The 22,527-nt window shown below is 45.5% G+C and overlaps 1 protein-coding gene across 1 annotated transcript; it reads left to right on the top strand.

Moving 5' to 3' along the window:
• The first annotated feature begins 228 nt into the window (after window positions 1-228).
• Window positions 229-2,613, top strand: LOC109741815 (xyloglucan galactosyltransferase KATAMARI1 homolog). Its single transcript, XM_020300897.4, has one exon. The coding sequence runs from the start codon at window positions 691-693 to the stop codon at window positions 2,272-2,274; it is 1,584 nt and encodes a 527-aa protein (XP_020156486.1). The 5' UTR covers window positions 229-690; the 3' UTR covers window positions 2,275-2,613.
• The last annotated feature ends 19,914 nt before the right edge of the window (window positions 2,614-22,527 follow it).

Genomic DNA, 22,527 nt, shown 5'->3' with positions numbered 1-22,527 from the left:
CCAGGGAAAACGCCACGGCGCACGGAGATCCAGCGGCTACACCTTCCCCCGGGGAGCGAGCAGTCAGCCTAGTTTCTTTTCTTTGGGGGTGGATTGGGTGTGTGTGTGTGTGTGGGGGGGGGGGGATAGAAGCCGTGAGCTTGAAATGACTGCCATTGGTATTGATATGATTTGTTATAAACACTAATTAATGAAGGACATTTATGAATATTTCTAATATCAAACGCTGTCCATATCAAAAATATCCTGGAGAGATTTCCGGAATAAATTCAGGAGATATTTCAAGCACGGTCTACAAGATATCTGATTCTCCTCTCTTTTTACAGTAGGAAAGATATGATAATTCGTTTGGTGCCGGTTTATGTGGTTTCCTTGTCCAGAGTGAGAGGGGGAGAAGTGCGCGGCCTTATTTTCGGGAGGAACCGGTTAAGATTGTGTACAGCACATGTAAAAAAAAAACATTGTGCGCAGCCGATCGGCTGTTTGGTCCACTGCTTTTACCTTCTGTATGTATGGAGGGTCCAAAGTGCTCTACTATTTGTGTGCGAGCCAATCAATGGCGCGCGTATGTCACCTAGGGTCCCACGACGACGTTCGTGATCAACTGACTAATCCGTTATTATATTTCTGTAGCATTTTGCTTCTTTTAAGGGCAAAGTCTGCGTGCTAGTCCGAGATGCCGAATCGCCGATGAAGTCTAGCACCACCTTCGCAGTAGAGATCCAGCAAGATGCCGTGGACGCCGCCGACAAGCCGGATGGCGGCGTGCCCCGGCCATCTCGGGTCCGCCATCTCGCTCTTCTCACCGCCACCTTCTGCGCACTGGTCTTCTACGCGCACTACGGCGTACCAGGCAGCATGGCGTCCGCCCTGTTTAAGCCGCCCGTCACCGTTTCATCCCTTCCCTCGCTGGCCAGCGTCACCATCGACCGAAACTCCGGACGGGCGGAGCAGCCGGTGATGCTGGCCGAGGAACATGCACCGCTCACTCCTCAGGCGACGGCGCTGGAGGCCAATCGGAGCACGGCTATGCCGGCGCCGACGCCGACGGACCGTTGCGACGGGCGGTACATCTACATGTACGACATGCCGCCGCGCTTCAACGACGACCTCATCCGAGACTGCGGCAAGGGCAGGCTCCACCCATGGTTGGACATGTGCCCGTACGTGGCCAACGACGGCATGGGCCAGCAGCTGGCCGACGACGGGGGCGTCTTCCCCGGCCGCGGCTGGTACTCCACCGACCAGTTCATGCTCGACCTCATCTTCCACGCGCGGATGAAGCGCTACGAGTGCCTGACCAAGGATGCCTCCCTCGCTGCCGCGGTCTTCGTCCCCTTCTACGCCGGCCTCGAATCCGGGAGGTACCTCTATAATTACAGCATCTCGACGCGAGACGCGCTCCAGCTCGACGCCATCGACTGGCTGGTGCGTCGCCCCGAGTGGCGGGCCATGGGGGGCCGTGACCACTTCTTGGTGGCTGGCCGGACCACGTGGGACTTCCGGCGGGAGGCCGACGTCGACGAGCTGTGGGGCACCAAGCTGCTCACGTACCCGGCCGTCGAGAACATGACGGCCTTCGTCCTGGAGACATCCCCGTTGACAGGGAGCAACTTCGCGGTGCCGTACCCGACGTACTTCCACCCTGAGGCCGCCGCCGATGTGCTCGCCTGGCAAGAGAGACTTCGGAAGGTGGGGCGGAGGTGGCTCTTCTCCTTCGCCGGCGCCCCACGGCCCGGCAGCAAGAAAACCGTCCGCGCGCAGATCATCAGGCAGTGCCGCGCGTCCAGCCTCTGCAACCTCTTCCACTGCGGCGGCGTCATCGGCGGCGGTGCGGCCGACTGCAACTCGCCTGCAGGCGTCATGCGCGTCTTCGAGACGTCGGACTTCTGCCTGGAGCCGCGCGGGGACACGGCGACGCGGCGGTCAACGTTCGACGCCATCCTCGCCGGCTGCATCCCGGTCTTCTTCCACCCCGGGTCGGCGTACACTCAGTACACGTTGCACTTTCCGAGGGACCACGGGAGGTACTCGGTGCTCATCCCGCACGCCGGCGTTGCCGCGGGGAACGTGAGCATCGAGGAGACCCTGAGGAAGATCCCGCCGGAGGAGGTGAGGAGGATGCGGGAGGAGGTTGTCCGGCTCATCCCGAGGGTGGTGTACGCGGACCCCAGGTCCCGGCGCGTGGGCTTCAGGGACGCATTCGATGTCGCGCTGGAGGCCGTCATCGGTCGGGTGGCGAAGCGGCGGCGGGGCGAGGCCGCCGGCCGGTAGCAGTGGCACTAGTCGCCATCGACGGTTCTGCACGCTATTGTGCCGTGCTGAATCGAGTCCAACAATTTCAGGATTACGTGCGCGAGTGGAACGACTTTTCCCTTTCTGGTTTCGTGCCTGGAGTTCCGGATCGGGTCGTAACCGTGTAATCAGCTAAAGCTTTGTTGAGCACAAGAAACTGCTAGGGAAATGATCGGCCGACCAGCCTCGTGCTTCGCCGGCAGGGACCACGGACGCCACGAGTCTCGCGGGGCCACGTACGTGGGCGGCTTCTTCAGATTTTTCTGTCCCCGCTCATCTACAACTGTTCTTTTGAAATAGATTTCGCTTCGCTTTATGTATAAAGCAAAGATTATAAATACACAACCGAACAATATATGTGGTGAGAAAGCCTCAAACAAAGCAGGGCTCCAAGAAAATGGACAATAGGAAGACCTAAAAGCATTTCCAACATAGGCGCTAAATAAGCCGCGCGTCTGAAAAAACCGGATTTTTAGCGCGCGCGACCGAATCGACAGCTTCAGCAGACATGCAAAAATCGTGCGCGCGCTGCTCGCCGAACATAACGGCATTGCAGACGCAGAGCGCCCCTGAGAGGCCTTGTGCGACTTCAGTGGTGGTGCAGCCAGGGCTTGCGGAGACCAGGCGGCCGTCAGGGTTGAGGTTGGACTTGACATCGTTGCAGCTTCAGCACGCTTCTTGGAAGGGGATGCAAAGCCTCGTGCGTCGTTCGTGATCTTCAGCTTGGCCCAGGGATTCACCAGCGGGGCTTCAGGGAGCCTCCAAATCAGCCACTGATCAACAGCGGCCGCCTCAGGAAGGTTGTGAGATGCGTTGTGAAGGCCTTCAATCTTTCCGCAGTCTCGGTCGAGGACAGTATCACCCAGTTCTTGACACTCTTTAAGACCAGTGTCAACACCTGCTTAATCGATGTCCACACGGTGTTATTGAAAATTATAGAGTTCCTATATTTCCAGATACACCATAGAACAACAGCATTGACAGTGTTGAGAACAGTATGCTTTTTATTAGCAATCCAAAATTTAGCCACTGATTCAAAATCAGACCCAGTCTCTACCCTGAAATGACTAGCAATCAATGGCCAAATCTGTCTGGCCACTACACATTCAAAAAATAAGTGTGAGCACGTTTCAGCTTCAGAACAGAAAACACACTCAAGTGGTTTGAAGATCTGTCTTTTCCTAAGGTTATCTCTAGTCATCAGTTTGTTGTTAGCAAAAAGCCACAAAAATATGTGGATTTTAGGGGGTACTTTAAGGTTCCACACGGAGGGGACGAAAACTGGTTGAACCCCCCTGAAATTAGTCACATGATAGAGTGAGCTTGTGGAATAGACCCCTTTGTTTTCTAGTTGCCAAACAAGAGCATCAGTGTCATTACTGAGGGTCAAACTACTAGCAATCTCAACCAACTGATACCACTGTTCCATAAGTCTGTCATTGAAGTTTCTTCTAAAAGTGAGTTTCAGCTGAAAACCATCCCACACTTCTCTAACAGACTTGGTTTGTTCATTGCAGATGGAGTAGATAGGCCAGAATTGCACAGCTAAGGGGGAGGTACCAAACCAGGTATCCTACCAAAATCTAACTTTGTCTCCTGACCTAATCTTCCATCTATAACCAAGTTTCAGAGCTTGAATTATGGTTTTTATCCCTTTCCAAAATCTAGATGCATTGGGTGATAGATTAGGGGCAAAGATATTTACTCTACCGGCCATATACTTGTGATCAATGATCAACTTCCAAGGCTTGCCTTCACCCGCATAATATCTCTTCACCCAAGAACCTAGCAGGCAGAGATTGACATCTTGAAGATTTGTGATATCCAAACCTCCAAATTCTTTCTTCATACATACCATCCTCCAGTTGGCTAGATGAAGTTTCCTATGTCCTTCAAAGTCATTCCATAAATAGTTGGCCATTTGGGAATTGATCATTTCAATAGCCCATTTAGGGAACTTGAAGAAGGACAGAAGGTAAATGGGGATACTGGCAAGACAAGCCTGGATCAAGATAAGTCTGCCTCTATATGAGAGGAGCTTACCTCTCCAGCCAGCAATCCTTTTCATGATCTTATCTATCAGAGGTTGGATGTCCTCTTTCCTAAGTTTGTAATGGTGTAAGGGAATACCAAGGTACTTGATAGGAAAACACCCCCCCCCCCTTTATAGTCCAGGACAGAGAGGAAAGGTAAAAGTCCAGAATCTATCATGTTGATGGGAATGAGTTCACTCTTAGAGTAATTAATCCTCATTCCAGACACATGTTCAAAGCAAGTAAGAATAGTCTTAAGATTAGAGGCATGATCAATGTCATTGTCCAAAAACAGCAGGGTATCATCAGCATATTGGAGGCAAATGATCCCTCTAGGGCACACCTCAGTGCACAGCCCAGCAATTAAATCTCCATTGGCTGCTTTGTACAGCATCTTAGTGAGGACATCTACTACTAGGTTAAAGAGGAGTGGGGAGATTGGGTCTCCTTGCCTGAGCCCTTTCCCAGCTAAAAAGAAGTCACTCTCTGTGTTGTTGATTTTAACTCCCACTGAACCATTATGGGTTATCTGGCGAAACCAGCTAATCCATTTACTGCCAAAGCCTCTCTTCCTAAACAGATCCAGTAGAAAGTTAAGGTCTACTTTGTCAAAGGCTTTTTCATAATCAAGCTTCAAAACCAAACCTTGTTTTTTCCCATAATGGACTGAGTGAACTACCTCATGAGCAGTAACCACACTCTCCAGGATATATCTGCCTTTGAGGAAGGCAGATTGGTTACTAGCTATTAATCTCTGGAGGATCCCAGTCAGCCTGTTAGTAAGAACTTCGATAAAAATCTTAAAGCTACAATTGATCAGGCTGATGGGCCTAAACTTTTTCATGGAAGTAGCATCAGGTTCCTTAGGGATTAGAGTAAGCATGGCAAAATTAAGTCTAGGAATGTCTAATTTTCCTTTATGGAAATCATTAAACATGTCTATCAAGTCTACTTTTATCACTTCCCAAAATTGCCGATAGAAGAAGAAAGGGGTCCCATCTGGTTCGGGCACCATCAGGGTATGAGTCAAAGACTGCTTTCTTAACCTCTTCCTCAGTGAAGGGTGCTTCTAGGGTCTCATTCTCAGCAGATGTGACAGCTCTTCTGCTGAGAAGAAATCAGGTTTAAGTGTAAAACCACTACTATTTTCTTTCTTGAGCAAGTCCTTATAGAAGTCCCCAGCCACATTAAGCATATCCTTAATGTCATGGACAGGCCCATCAGGGCCATCTAAAGAGTGAATGAGGGTTTTCCTCCTTCTCTGGTTAGCCACTGCATGAAAGTATGCAGTGTTCCTATCCCCTTCTTTAATATCTCTGTCCCTAGACCTCTGTTTGGATTTTGTTTCTTCCTGAAGCCAGATTTTCTGAAGTTCGGTATGAATGAATTTCATTCTAGCAAACTCTTCTTCAGAAAGGTCAGAGGATTCAGCTTTAACATCTAAGGTATAAAATTCCTCTAACAATTTTTTTATACCTTCTAAGGTTAGCTTCCTCATTGGAATTCCAACCTTTGGTAACTCTTCTAAGACTCCTAATTTTGATCTGCCAGTTTTCTAAGCTAGAGGCAGCCCTATTTGGCTCAGCCTAAATTTTATGGATCAGATCAGCAAAGTTAGCTCTAAGGATCCACCAATTTTCCATTTTATATGCACCTTTCCTAGGTTGTGTATCTACCCCAGAGTCCCAGAGGAGTGGGGTATGGTCACTGCCACATCTAGGTAGAGATCTACACGTGGCTAAATGATAGAGGGCATCCATGTCAGTATTGCAGAAGAGCCTATCAATAGTAGACATGATGAGGTCAACTTGATTGTTGGCCCAAGTAAATTTCCTGCTAGAGAGTTTAATCTCCAACAACCCCCATATCTCAATCCAAGCATTGAAGTAAACTTGATTGCGCGCTGCTTTTTTCGAGCGTCCGCTACCGTGCGCGAGAAGCGAGCAACCGCCGCTGAACTCTCCGCCGCGCCCGCTTTCGCCTCGCTGGCAACCTCCAGCGATGGACGGGCGCACCGACATCCCCCTAACCCCTCCATTCACGCGCGACCTCTCCGCCACCGCCGCCGCCACCGCAAACCCTAGCACGGGCTTGACCTCCTCCTCCTCCGCCGCCACCGCTGCGGCTCCGAACACCGGCATCGCGCGCGGGCTCTTCATGCCGCCCGGACGAGCGCGTAGGGTGGCTTCGTGCCGCCGCCCGCCGCGAAGCCACGGAGCTCCGCCTCCAAACGAACCATAGCGGTGATAAAGAAGAAGGTAGCACTACTGCAGGATGCTGCTAACGCGACACTACGATCAGAGACCCTTTCACGAAACAGTGTGTGATGCATTAATCACAAACGGGGATGTAAAAAACCCGTCAAAAAAGGTGCAAAACGTTTGCAATGGAGGATGCATCAAACACGGTTCAGATTTTAGTTGCGTGTGCGATCTAGGGCAAACGGTTCAGTCCAATGAACCGTTTGCGATGAGGCGGAACAAAAGAAACGGGAAGCCTGATGAAGGCGTGTGCGATGTACAGCATACGGTTCACTCGGATGAACTATTTGTGATTAGGCAACACAAAATAAACGGTCAGCCAGATCAAGGTGTGTGCGATGTACATCATACAGTTCACTTGGATGAACTGTTTCTGATTAGGCAACACAAAAGAAACGGTCAGCCAGATCAAGGTGTGTGTGATATACGACATGCGGTTCACCCGGATGAACTGTTTGCGTTGAGACAAGAGAACAGAAACAGTTCAATATAACAAATACCATAAATATTGCAAGGTTAAAATTCAAAGATTACAACGCCCAAATTCAAACATTGCCTGCTGCGTCATTTCTGAAAAGGGATCAGCCGCTGACAAGTCATGTATGGGTTTGACACAGTAACTTCCAATTGCTTTGCCATATGCTCTTCCAATACAAAGTTTGGCATTTTTGGAGGCACTTCCATTCCGCAGTACCAGCCGCCTCTGATAATCATACCATTGATCTTTCCTAATTAAATGTGTGTTCAACCTCAGTACCCTCAGCACCTTTGCTCTGGCAAGAAAGAACATGGCGAGTGTAATCTCCGGTGGGGTCCCTCGGTAGGAGTTCAAAGTAATATTTGAGAGATGCAGATCCAGGCATTCGATGTGATTGTCGTTATCAACATCTTCCACCGGGCCTAATATGCACTGCAAAAGAAGAGAACGTGTTAGTGCCTACATGCAGTTTTGAACACTGCTACACGCCCATTTGGTTTGCAGGATTTGTAAAATGCACCAACGTGCCATCTTTGATCTGTCATGATTAACATGGGCATTAATTTGATTACAATCTAGAAACATGTAGCCTTCTTCACAAGAGGTTGGATTGGATGAAAAATTCCCTAAGAAAACTAGTACAGATGAATCCAAAGGAGAAATGCTTATGGACGATTGTAACCATATGAATGAAGCAACCAATATGGGGTGGGGGTGTATGTCCTAAAATCCTCCAAAATTCCTTCAGAAATCGTAGTACATAGTCATTGTAAAATTGGGAAAAGGTGCAAAAAATTGAACTCCCTTATGGTTAATATTTAACAGGAAAGGACCATCACCTTGATATACAACTTCTTCAGGCATGGAAAGCATCTCAGGCAACTGAAAACTTGGTCCAGGTTGGTGACGACAGATTCTAGTGCCAAGACCTTCACTGTGCCCAGAGTCTGGGTGAAGCTTCGCTGGATGACAGGCGAACATACATCTTCAAAACTAGAAATAACGTTGATATCAAGAAGGAGAGGTATATAAGGCGACTGTTGTACCTGAAAGTCGTAGTATTTGACAGACGAGTAACCCACCACTTTCAATTTTGGCGCAGAAATGACATTGATTCTTGTTGGACCTTGTTGATCAACTACAAGTAATCTCTCAAGTGAAGGTGTGTCCTGGATGACCATATTGTGGTCCACCTTTTGTGATCTCTCGTTGCAGCACCAGCAACACACATAAATAGTGCGGAGAGTCCTGGAGGTGATGTGCAAGGTACTCGACCAATTCATCATCTGAAGTCGAAGGAACTCGAGTGCAGTACAGCCGCGGAGCAGGCGCTCCATGTCATCCTCTGGGATGCGGACGACGATGAGCTCGAGGTGCTTCAGTCGTGGTAGAAAAAGAGCGGGCGTGTCATTAAGGGGGGGATGGCAGTTCATGAACTTGGCGAGGCACAGCGTGGGCGCGAAGCAGAGCGCGGACGTTGGCAGCAAGCTCATATGCCCATCATTATACTTAGCTTCTCGAGCTGATCTATGGCGCATGATCGGAACCACTCATCAAGCTTGCCTCACTCCCTACCATTGGAACGGAACTTGCCCGTGATAAGGCCTTTGATTGGGCCATGGTGACTGCCGAGGATCTGGGAGAACGCATCCAAGCTTTGGTGATAGCCATGGCAGATCTTGTGGGCGTGGAGGAGGTCGACAGGGGTGCAGAGCCATAGGGTGCGCCACCGCCGGGAAACAGCGGCTGTCCTCGCCCGATTTATGATTGGGAGGAGGGATATGATGACTATCAACATATCATCGAGGAGGTTGTTGATGAAGTCTAGGCTTGCTGGAGTCGCTTGCGGTTCTTTCTCGACCCGCCTCTGCTTGTTGGCAGCCTCGTTCTCCACCTCGTCGGCAGGGACGGGAACCTCTGTCTCCATATTCACGCCGTGCTCCGGTGCTTTAGCAGTCCCGGCGTCACCACTCCTTCCGATGGGGCGCTTCGGTGGCATCCTCGTACACTGACGGCTTTGAGGACTCAGAGCGGCGTCGAGGATGCGGGCGGAGAGAGGGAGGAATTGTGTGTGTGGTGAGGATGGGGGGGTGCGGCCGCTCGGCGGAGCCATTAATATAGACCAATGGGAGCGAGGCGGGCGGCGGTCCAAGGCTGTCTCGCTTCCCGGTGAGAACGACTGCTTAATCTCTAGTATGAATGAAATCTATGCTTAATTACTGAATTTTAGTTGCAAAAAAATAGATAGTGATATTGATTTTAGCTGCATATTTTGACAAATCGCAGTGTCTCTTGGCTTAGCGCCGAAGTCTGGCTTTAATTTGCATACCGTAATCTGAACCGTTTGCATTGAAGAGATGCACAGATCCTGCGTTGAACAGCTTGTATGCTTCCCGGTGAGCCTGCGCACCGGACTGCACTCGCACGCCTCCCGTTCAGTCAAGCTTCTGTCCACACGGCACCTCCTATAGCCATTAAAACCAAGACACGTGGCGTCACATGAATGGTTAACCGAACGCACACGGTTTGAATGATACAAACGTTTGAGATATTAAAGTGGCAGTTTTTTTTCAAAATGCCTTTGTTGGCTGTCATTATTCGAGTGCGCCTTCTCTAAAAATGGACATGAAAAATACCATAGCATGTCGGGTGCCCTTCCATGATAGCATGCCAAGTTTCATGAATTTCAGACGAGTTTTGGATTCACTAGAATTTAAAAACCAGGCATCTCAATGTTTTGCCGGCAATCAACGGTGCCCTGGTGTTTGAAATTCATTCCCATTTCTTGCATGGGACCTAAGCATGCACCCAAGGACACATATTTGATTTTTCAACCAATTTATATGCACTGGAGCATGCGCATGTAGTTCAAATTTGAATTATGCACATAAATGCATTGAAAACTCAGTTAATGCATAAACATGTCCAAACGAACCCCGAAAAATCACAAAAATTCGCACAACACTCCTGTTGTTCTATGTTGACACGAGAAAAAAACTTGAAAGCAATAAGAGGCAATAGATATCGTTTCGTCCCCAAAGGTGGGACGTTCACTACCGAAAACCATCATGCTTGTTGTGAGAAGCTCCGGTTTGTGAGAAGCATATACCCAAACCTGCCCCAAATGGGACAAAATTTGTACCACGGTATGTTGATGCCGCTCCATGATAGCATGCCAAGTTTCATGAATTTCAAACGAGTTTTGGATTTACTAGAATTTAAAAACCAGGCATCTCAATGTTTTGCTGGCAATCAACGGTGCCCTGGTGTTTGAAATTCATTCCCATTTCTTGCATGGGACCTAAGCATGCACCCAAGGACACAGATTTGATTTTTCAACCAATTTATATGCACTAGAGCATGCACATGTAGTTCAAATTTGAATTATGCACATAAATGCATTGAAAACTCAGTTAATGCATAAAAATGTCCAAACGAACCCTGAAAAATCACAAAAATTCACACAACACTCCTATTGTTCTATGTTGACACGAGAAAAAAATTGAAAGCAATAAGAGGCAATGGATATTGTTTCGTCCCCAAAGGTGGGACGTTCCCTACCGAAAACCATCATGCTTGTTGTGAGAAGCTCCGGTTTGTGAGAAGCATATACCCAAACCTGCCCTAAATGGGACAAAATTTGTACCACGACATGTTGATGCTGCTCCATGATAGCATGCCAAGTTTCATGAATTTCAGACAAGTTTTGGATTTACTAGAATTTAAAAACCAGGCATCTCAATGTTTTGCCGGCAATCAACGGTGCCATGGTGTTTGAAATTCATTCCCATTTCTTGCATGGGACCTAAGCATGCACCCAAGGACACAAATTTGATTTTTCAACCAATTTATATGCACTGGACATGTACTTCAAATTTGAATTATGCACATAAATGCATTGAAAACTCAGTTAATGCATGAAAATGTCCAAACGAACCCCAAAAAATCACAAAAAATCACACAACACTCCTGCTGTTCTATGTTGACAGGAGAAAAAACTTGAAAGCAATAAGAGGCAATGGATATCGTTTCGTCCCCAAAGGTGGGACATTCCCTACCGAAAACCATCATGCTTGTTTTGAGAAGCTCCGGTTTGTGAGAAGCATATACCCAAACCTGCCCCAAATGGGACAAAATTTGTACCACGGCATGTTGATGCCGCTCCATGATAGCATGCCAAGTTTCATGAATTTCAGACGAGTTTTGGATTTACTAGAATTTAAAAACCAGGCATCTCAATGTTTTGACAACAATCAACGATGCCCTGGTGTTTGAAATTCATTCCCATTTCTTGCATGGGACCTAAGCATGCACCCAATGACAAAGATTTGATTTTTCAATGAATTTATATGCACTGGAGCATGTGCATGTAGTTCAAATTTGAATTATGCACATAAATGCATTGAAAACTCAGCTAATGCATGAAAATGTCCAAATGAACCCCAAAAAATCACAAAAATTCACACAACACTCCTGTTGTTCTATGTTGACACGAGAAAAAAATTGAAAGCAATAAGAGGCAATGGATATCGTTTCGTCCCCAAAGGTGGGACGTTCCCTACCGAAAACCATCATGCTTGTTGTGAGAAGCTCCGGTTTGTGAGAAGCATATAACCAAACCTGCCCCAAATGGGACAAAATTTGTACCACGGCATGTTGATGCCGCTCCATGATAGCATGCCAAGTTTCATGAATTTCAGACGAGTTTTGGATTTACTAGAATTTAAAAACCAGGCATCTCAATGTTTTGCCGGCAATCAACGCTGCCATGGTGTTTGAAATTCATTCCCATTTCTTGCATGGGACCTAAGCATGCATCCAATGACAAAGATTTGATTTTCAATGAATTTATATGCACTGGAGCATGTGCATGTAGTTCAAATTTGAATTATGCACATAAATGCATTGAAAACTCACTTAATGCATAAAAATGTCCAAACGAACCCTGAATAATTCCAATTCTTTTATGACACTGTAGATAAAAGGTCTAGCAATTCAAACACCGTCCATGGCTGCTGTGACCCCATTATGTAATTCAAATCAAGACCAAAAATCAAGTAGATCCCACACAGTTTATTATAACCAACCGTGTGAGATGCAGCACAAAATATCTTCGGACCGTGTCTGAATAAGGGACCGCCTCTGATGACACTTTGCGCGCCAGTTTTTTGTTTGAAGCGATTCCAAATTTTCGGCTTCCGCGGAAATATCTACCTCCCCGGCCCCTCCCCCTTACCAAAAGCCACATTTCCCCCCTTTCCGCCTTCCTTTCCAAGTTGAAACCTTCACTCCTTGCTTGCAGCGCCGCCGCCTCCTCGCCGGCGACCCTCCTTCACGCTGCTCGGCCTCGCCTATCCAGGCAGGTAATCCACACCCGACCCCCACCCTCCTCCTCCTTCCACATCCCACATGCCCCGACCGCCGGCGCGAGCGCGACACCTTTCACCCAAATCACCGACCCCTCCATCAAATAAGCGCCGGCCTAAGCCATGGTGCACGCAGTATAGCCAGGACCTCAAGGAGCATTTGGCAGCGGAGAAGCAAATCGCGGCCGCACGCGCGGATGATGTCGCGATGGCTGCCATTCGTGCCGACCCCCAGATCTTGGAGGAGCACCTCGCCGTCGAGGCCACCGTTGACGCCTCGCGCACCGACGCCGCGATGCGGTTGGCTGCTTTAAACAACAGTTCGTGGCATTTTCTCGAGGCCACCGTCGGTGCCTTCGACAAAGACTACGGGGTGTTTTCTCAGCATGCACGTGCTTACCTCATCTCGAGAGCCAGCAGGTTGGTGCCTGGAGCGGCTCAGGCAACTCACCACTACAACAAGGGCACCCACGATGCAGAGGCCTCGCCCTCTTCCATGTCCAAGGAGCCAATCGTCATCGATATCTCCGATAATGAGGAGTAGCTTGTCTTATTAGCTCACTATAAGGAGCCATGTTCAGTTTGCTAGCTACTGCCTTTCCTTCACAAATTCTAGTGAATTGTGCTATCTACGTTCACCATGCAATCTTCTGCTATAGTGTATATGTTCTATATGTCGTGCAATGTGGTGTTCAATTAACTGCTTGGTTTAATTCTGCAAATGTGATGTTCAATTCTTCAGGGTGCAATATTTCCAAGTTGTTAAGCATGCTTGGTTTGGTTAACTGTCTGATCTTCTATTAGGAGTATGTTATATTGTTCAATTGGTGTTTACTTAACTGCTTGGTTCATTTGTTGTGGCTCGGTTCACTTGTTGTGGTGTTTAGTTAACTGCTTGGTTCAATTCTTGATGCGATGTTCAATTGTTGTGGTTGCATTCTGTTATTGTATACCATGTGAGGAATAAATCGAATTTGGCCGTACTAAATACATGAGAAACAAATACAATTGCTATATTTCCAAGTTGTTAAGCATGCTTGGTTTGGTTAACTATCTGATCTTCTATTAGGAGTATGTTATATTGTGCAATGTGGTGCTCAGTTAACGTTTGATTCATTTGTTGTGGTGTTTAGTTAACTGCTTGGTTCAATTCTGCAATGCGATGTTCAATTGTTGTGGCTGCATTCTCTTATTGTATACCATGTGAGGAATAAATTGAATTTGGCTGTACTAAATACATGATAAACAAATACAATTGCTATATTTCCAAGTTGTTAAGCATGCTTGGTTTGGTTAACTGTCTGATCTTCTATTCGGAGTATGTTATATTGTGCAATGTGGTGCTCAGTTAACATTTGGTTCATTTGTTGTGGTGTTTAGTTAACTGCTTAGTTCAATTATGCAATGCGATGTTCGATTGCTGTGGCTGCATTCTGTTATTGTATACCATGTGAGGAATAAATCGAATTTGGCTACACTTAACACATGAGAAACTTATACAAGTGCTATATTTCCTAGTTCTTAATCATGCTTGGTTTGGATAAATGGGTTTTCCATGTGGCTTGAATTAATCTGATGAATCTGCAATGTGCTTATTTATCATCAACATATTTTACCGATAGCATGCGAACCCTTACTTAACTTGATGACTAACTACCTTATATGTGTTGTAGGGAAACAATGGGAAGCACTGAGGTTTACAAGATGGTACTAACTATTATACCCTGCCTTTTTGTATTCCTTTGCCCCATTTCCAATATAGAGAAGATATTTATGCACATCCTTGTTTCCAGGCTTCACTGATGGTTACCTCTCAAACCACCTCTGTGCTCAGGAGGCGAGGAAAGTTTTCATACAACACCCACGGTTCAATATTGAAGTGTTCCTGAAGAGGTCGAAGGATGGACGGTCAATCATCCACAGGCACTGGCCTAAAGTTGCAAAGACCTTCAACATGAATGAAGGCTCAATATTCGCCTTCTGCTTCAGCAGTTTTCCAGATGAGATGCATCTCTCTATGTACCGTCTATGATGCTAATTTCGAAAGGTTCTAGATGTTGCATGTGAAACTTGATGCTGGTGCAGTTGTGTAATGGGGTAGCTGAGTGCTGAAGCTATATCATGTTGTACTCTGATGTATTTCAATTATGAAATCCTGCTTCCTTAATATGGAAATGGAATATATTATGTTCTTAATATGAATGTCAATTAGATTAGTAAATGGATTATTAATAATAGGGCAATTAGCCCGCTAATTGGCCAATTAGCTTGCTAATTGGGTTTTCCTATTGCAAATGGTTAATGAGAAACCACCGTGGGCGATGACCTCAGGCAACGCACACAGTTTATAGGAATAAACCGTGTTGGATCAATGAACAATCACACACGACATTCTCTTCAAAACTTTTTGCGTTACGCCACCTTGTGCAAACGTTTTCTTGTAGTGACTGTGTGGGCTGTATATACGAACGTAAACGTTTAGTGGTGACTGACTGTGTGGGATGTACTGACGACCGGAAATGATTTTGCCTGTATAATTGTATTTTTTGTCAGCACTACTGTACGTATTTCTGTATTTGAGTGCTCGCCGGTTGCACACGACCTCATTTTGCCGAGCGTGTGTGCCAGGAGGGCATATCCCCAATGGTTTTTGGGTTGTGTGGGAAGGACCCCCCTATCGCCCACACTCACTTGGCGACGGTTCCGAATGCCGTCGCGGAAACGGGTTAAAACCTGTTTGTTTAGGACCAACGCGCACCAGTGTAGGAGTGAGGTCGGCCGCGCCTCCGCCGCCCGAAGCACTGGAAACCTCGCAATTTGTTGCGCCGGCGGCCGATGCACACATAGTGCTTGATGAAATGCCCACAAGTTATAATTTTTGTTTTTCTTTTGTTGTTGTTGACAAATGTGCACATATGATAGATTGATTAGTTTTCTTTTGTCATACTACTTTGTAGTTTCAATGATGACGTATATATGTCGACTATGGGTGTTGGCTCCAACAATTGGTCTCAAATCAATGAAGTCTATGAAGATGAATATGAAGTGGATGATGAGGGTGAGAGTTTGATCGATGCACCAAAAGGAAGGGCTTCCAACTACACCATCGCCGAAGACGTCTTGCTTTGCAACACATGGTTGAATGTGTCTATGGATGCCACCGTTGGAACGGACCGAACTAGAGATACATATTGGCTTCGGATGAAGGAGTTCTTTGACACATACAACAAGAGTGGAATTGAGCGCACCGAAAGATCTCTTCGCTGCCGGTGGTCGACGATCAACAAAGATTGTCAAAAGTGGCAGTGGCAATGACGGCGGTTGATAAGACAAACCCAAGTGGCACTAATGATAGAGATAGGGTGATTGCCATTTCCCATGCCTCCCATGCATCCCATGCTCATCATTTCTTCTATGTTCATGCTTCATCTTTTGTGTTTCTAGTGATAACTTGTTCTTTTGTTTGTAGCTCAACATTGCACAAAACTTGTTTCGAGGAGAAGAGAAGAAGACCAAGAAAGGCAAGGTGAAGAAAGGGAGAGCATTTGTGTTACCCCATTGCTACGAGGTGTTGAAGGATGAAGAGAAATGGAAAAACATGAAGACAAACACAATGCAACTATTGCTTTAGATGATGATGACAATGAGCATCAAGTGATGGCAGCAAGAGGAGCCCTACACCAAACTTGGTTGCCTACTCGAAGCCAAAAAGACCACAAGGAGAGAAACTAGGAAAAGAAAACAAGAAGAAGACGAAGAAGAAGAAGATACTCGAAGCCAAAAAGACCACAAGGAGAGAAACTAGGAAAAGAAAACAAGAAGAAGACGAAGAAGAAGAAGAAGAAGAAGAAGAAGAAGAATAAGAAGATGATGATGATGAAGAGATAAAGAGTTCTATGGAGGCTATTGTGAAGGCAAGAAAGGAAGCAAACGAGGAGAGGAGGGTGGCAAGGAGCCAAGAGTCGGTGGCCGAGGAGAGAAGGGTGGCGGCCGAGGAGAGGAAAGTGGCATTGGAGGAGAAAAAATTGGCCATGGAGGAGCAAGAAAGATTATTGGAATGGGAGAAGTACTTGTTCTTCATGGACACATCCAACTTCAATGAGAGGCAAAAGGAGTAAATCAACCTTTGCCATGATCAATCTTGATGGAAAAAAGAATGATGTGCATGGGAGGCATGGGAGCTTCCATGGGTGGCATGGGAGAACCTATGGGAGGCATGGGAGGCTTGGGAGATACCATGGGTGGCATCATAGGCATGGCAGCTTCCATGGGAGCTCCAATGAGAGACATGAGTTTTGCGTCTCTCATGGGAGGCATGGGAGCACCTACAGGAGGCATGGGTGGCATGGGAGCTTCCGGTGTGCCCCACATGCCTTCACATGATGCCTTTCCAATGAAGGGGGGGGGGACAAACAAGAGGATGGAGAATCGAAAGAAGAAACAGACGAATCGAAAGAGGCAAACGAGGAGGAAGAAGATGAGGAATTATTGTTCATGTCTAATTCGTTTGTGTGAACTTGTTTGTCATGAACTTGCTTGTGATCATCTTGTTTGTGCGAACTTTGCATATTTTGAACTATGCTATGAATTTGAACTATGCTATATTTCTCATTGATGTTTGAGGTCATCCTGTTTGTGTGAAATTAGCATATTTTGGATGTTTGAGATCATCTTGTATGTGTTGTTTGTGCGCCGGCTGGGCGTGCGCGCTCTATTTATCGCACCTACTGAAGCGGCACGCTGGCGCTGTAAAATTTTGGGCGCCCGGTGAAGCAACTGACTAGTTCGGTGCGCAAAAGCGCTATTTCGGCGCTGTAAAAAACTTTTAGCACGCCGCGCCTATGCGCGTCTTTTGGAGATGCTCTAAGACTACACTAGCAACTACCAACGACACATGGGCTCCCAGGCAACACCCTCAAGAGGGGAAACAGGGCAAAGCGTGGCCAGTGCCGCATCCGACAAAGCGAACTAAGGTTTTCACCTGGAACTCTGGCAGGGGAAGCGAGATACGACAACGTCCTCATGAGTAAAGCGGCACCCACGATGTCATCGTTGTCGACACCAAAGCACAGAGCTTTCGCCCAATTTCTTCCACTACAAAATCTGCTCGTTTCAGTAACAAAAACCCTGGCGACGAATAAAAAACGTCTTCTAAAATAATTTTGTTGAGCTTTCATACACTTATAGCTCTAGTGCATCCGTTGCATGGCAATCCCTACTCCTCGCATTGATACCGATTGATGGGCTTCACCATATCATGTTGATCCGGTGACTTGATGCGAGACTTTTTTTGTTTTGACTTCTCCTATATGTCTCTACCACCGCATTCTATTCCACCTATAATGCTAATGTTCATGTCTCACGCTCATGTATTGAGTGGAGTTGAAAATGCTGAAGCGCGTTAAAAAGTATATGACACAATTTCCTGGTTTAACACCGGGGTGCTCATGCTTTATGCTTATACGGTGAAGGCGGAGTCATGCCATGCTTACATAATTCAATGAGTAGGGATAACATTCGCTGAGCATCGTAAAAGAGATAATAATTATATTCTTATATTTATGGATATTATTATGTCAATATAAATTACTTCATTGTTTCTCAATATTTATGCCGTATATTAAAAGAGAATACATGATAAACATGTTAGGTAGCATTCAACATCAAATATTCTGTTTTTATCATTTACCTACTCGAGGACAAGCAGGAATTAAGCTTCGGGATGCTAATAGGTCTCCAACGTATCTATAATTTTTTATTGTTTCATGCTATTATATTATCAATTTTAGATGCTTTATATGTATTTTGTATCATTTTTGGGAACTAACCTATTAAATTAGTGCCTAGTGTCAGTTCATGTTTTCTACCTATTTTTTGGTTTATCAGGAAATCAATACCAAACGAAGCCCAAACACGATAAAACTTTATGATGAATTTTTTGGACCATAAGGGACCCTAGGAGTCTTGAGAGGAGACCAGGGGAGCAACGGGAGATCCACAAGCTCACCAGGCGTGCCCCTAGGGTGGCACCCCCTGAGCTTGTGGGACCCACGAAGCTCCGATTGACCTAATTCCAACTCCGTAAATTCCCGTAAATCCTGAAACCAACAAAGAGCCGTAAGCTTATGTTCTTCAATGATCCCATCTGGAGGCCTTTTTCAGTACTCTGCCGGGGGGAGAACCGATCACGGAGGGCTTGTACATCAACCTTGTTGCCCTCCAATGATGTGTGAGTAGTTTACCACAGACCTACGGGTCCATAGCTAGTAGCAAGATGGCTTCCTCTCTCTCTCTCTCTCTCTGCGTGTGTGTGTGTATCTCACTCTCTATCTCTCTTTTATCTTCAATACAAAGTTCTCCATGATTTGCCTAGAGTTCTATCCGATGTAATCTTCTTTTGCGGTGTGTTTGTTGGGATCCGATGAATTGTGGGTTTACGTTCGGATTATTCATTGAAAGCAATTGAGTCTTTGTTGTAATTTATTATGCATGATTGTTATAGCTCTGTATTTCTCTTCGATCTATCCATTTGGTTTGGCCAACTAGATTGATTTATCTTTAGTGGGGTGCTTTGTAATGGTTTCAATCTTGCGGTGTACTCACCTCATGATAGAAGGGGTAGTGAGGCACGTATTTGTATTGTTGCCATTAAGGGTAAAACGACGGGGTTCATTCATATTTCTTAAGTTTATTCTGTCTACATTATGTCATCTTGCTTCATGCATTACTCTGTTTGTTATGAACTTAATACCATAGATGCATGCTGGATAGCGGTCGATTGGTGGAGTAATAGTAGTAGATGCAAAATAGTTTCGGTCCTTGTCACGGACGTAATGCCTATATACATGATCATTACCATGAATAACATCATAATTATGCGCTTTTCTATCAATTGCCCAACAATAATTTGTTCACCCACCATATGCTATGTTTCAAGAGAGAAGCCTATAGTGAACACTATGGCCCGCGGGACTACTTTTATCATATTACAAAAATCAAAAAATACCTTGCTGCAATTTATTTAGTTTACTTTTGTTTTGCAATTTTTATATCTACCACTACCGGATTTAATCCTTGCAAGTAACGAGTTCAAGGGGATTGACAACCCTCTTGCCCGCTTTGGGTGCAAGTGTTTGCTCTTATGTGTGCAAGTGTTGTTCACGAGGCTTGGTGTGATTCTCCTATTGGTTCGGTAGCCTTGGTTCTCACTCTATTTTTTCTCCTTGATCTAACCCCCATCCCCTATCTAATATAAATATATGCTTAGCCCATAACCCAAGACCTTTGTAATTCCTTATTAATTTAAAAGAGTATAGGAACTCTCCTACAATCATTATCTACTGAAAAAACCTTGGTTCTCACTGAGGGAAATACTTATCAGCTACTATATTGCTTCATCCTTCCTCTTTGGGGAAAATTCCAACGCAGCTCACAAGTAGCACCAACCAATGCTGCATGAACATGGCTGGCTGATGGCAACCTATTGGGCCTTGATCTCAACTTGGCCCAACCTGCTCCTGACATGTAGTATGTGCCTAGTCCTTCTTCTGCAAATGTTGCTCCAATTGCTATAGAAGAGGTTGGGTCTTTCTTTGAAGTAAACTTGGCTGAAGGGATGGATCCCATAATTCAGTTGGCTAATCCTTCAGAGTACCCTAAGGAACCAGAGAGAAATGATAGCTACAGCACCTCTGTGGATGAAGAAATTGAAATTCTAGAACCTGATACTGAAGCATCTTCAAACCCCTTTGATACTACAACAAGTATGTGATAACCCACAAGTATAGGGGATCATTTGTAGCCTTTTTCAATAAATAAGAGTGTCGAACCCAACGAGGAGCTAAAGGTAGAACAAATATTCCCTCAAGTTATATCGACCATCGATACAACTCTACACACACTTTATGTTTGCTTTACCTAGAACAAGAATAAAACTAGAAGTACTTTGCGAGAATAAAACTACGAATAGTTTGCAAGAAAATAAAAGTTAGTTGTTTAGTAGAAAGCTTTTGTCACACAATAATGTTATTTGTCCCTAGGCAATTGATAACTAGACCGGTAATAATTATTGCAATTTTATATGAGGGAGGGGCATGAGCTAACATACTCTTCGTACTTGGATCATATGCACTTATGATTGGAACTCTAGCAAGCATCCGCAACTACCGAAGATCATTAAGGTAAAACCCAACCATAGCATTGAGTATCAAGTCCTCTTTACTCCCATATGCAACAACCCACTTACTCGGGTATGTGTTTCAGCCACTCACGCCACCCACCATAAGCAAATCATGTACGTATTGCAACACCCTACAGCAGGGATCCCTCACGTTTGCGCGACACGGAGGGCACCATAGAACAAGACCAAAATAAAATATACAACTCAAACCAATCATGGTCAGCAATCAACCCGTAGGACAAAACAGATCTACTCAAACAGCATAGGATAACCACATAACATTGGATAATAATATATAGTGTTGAGCGCCATGTTTAAGTAGAGAGTTGCAGCGGGAATAGAGAGGTTACACCACTGCATAGAGGGGAAGAAAGTTTGTGTTGACGGTAGCAAGGTTGTGATGTAGATTGCCGTCACGATCCTTGCCCCGGCGGCACTCCGGCGCCACTGGGAGAGAGGGGAGAGAGGCCCCCTCCTTCTTCTTCTTCTTCCTTGACCTCCCCCCTAGATGGGAGGAGGTTTCCCCTCTGGTCCATAGCCTCCATGGCGACGGAGGGGTGAGAGCCCCTCCTAGATTGGATATATCTCTCTGTTCTCTTCTGTTTCGCGTTCCTGTTTTCTGGCCTTTCACCATTTCTTAAATATCTGGAGATCCGTAACTCCGATTGCGCTAGAATTTTAACACGATTTTTTACGGATATAAGTTTCTTGCGGCCGAAGAAGAGCCCCAACCTACTTATGGTGTGCCCACTAGGCACCACCACGCACCAGAGGGGGTGGGTCGCGCCCTGGTGGGTAGTGGAGGTTGTGGGCCTCCGTTTGCGTTGATTCCACCTCCCAAAAATCACATATGTTCCAAAATATTTCTCCGTAAATTTTTATCGCGTTTGGACTTCGTTTGAAATGGATATTCTGTGAAACAAAAAACATTCAACAAACAGGAACTGGCACTGGGCACTGGATCAATATGTTAGTCCAATACATCATATAAATTATTGTCAAAAGTATTTGAAAGTTGTATAATATTGGCATGGAACAATAAAAAATTATAGATACGATGGAGCTGTATGAGCATCTCAAAGATTAATTCCTGCTCGTCCTCGAGTAGGTAAATGATAAAAAAATATGTGGAATGCTACCTAGCATAATCTTGATCTTATATCTAATCATGGCTTGAATATTAAGATACGAGTGATTTAAAGCAATAGTCTATAATTTGACATAAAGACATCAATACTCGGGCATCCCAACAACAATCATGTCTTTCAAAATATCAATGCTAAAGAACGCTATCCCTACAAAATCATATAGTCTTGTCATGCTCCATCTTCTTAACACAAAGTATTTATCATGCACAACCCCGATGACAAGCCGAGCAATTGGTTCATACTTTTTAACGCGCTTAAGCTTTTTCAACCCCCACGCAATACATGAGTGCAAGCCATGGACATAGCACTAAGGGTGGAATAGAGTATGATGATAGGGGTACACATAGAGAAGACAAAAAAGTAAAAAATCTCACATCAACGCGGCTAATCAACGGGCTATGGAGATGCCCATAAATTGATCTCAATGCGAGGAGTAGGGATTGACATGCAACGGATGCACTAAGAGCTATAAGTGTATGAAAGCTCAACATTAAAACTAAGTGGGTGTGTATCCAACCTGCTTGCTCATGAAAACCTCGGGCATTTGAGGAAGCCCATCATCAGAATATACAAGCCAAGTTCTATAATGAAAAATTCCCACTAGTATATGGAAGTGACTACATAGGAGACTCTCTACATGAAAAACATGGTGCTACTCTAAAGCACAAGTATGGTAAAGGATAGTAACATTGCCCCATCTCTCTTTTTCTCTCATTTTTCTTTTTATTTTTTTCTTTGGCTCTTTTTGCCTCACTTTTTTTTGGTCC

Source organism: Aegilops tauschii, chromosome 1 (genome assembly GCF_002575655.3).
Source record: "Aegilops tauschii subsp. strangulata cultivar AL8/78 chromosome 1, Aet v6.0, whole genome shotgun sequence".
NCBI classification, from domain to species: Eukaryota; Viridiplantae; Streptophyta; class Magnoliopsida; order Poales; family Poaceae; genus Aegilops; species Aegilops tauschii.
This window is presented reverse-complemented; position numbering and strand designations above follow the sequence as displayed.

Bases quoted from the DNA above. Each gene is read 5' to 3' on its own strand.
- LOC109741815 (XM_020300897.4), top strand. From the start codon at position 691: ATGAAGTCTAGCACCACCTTCGCAGTAGAGATCCAGCAAGATGCCGTG.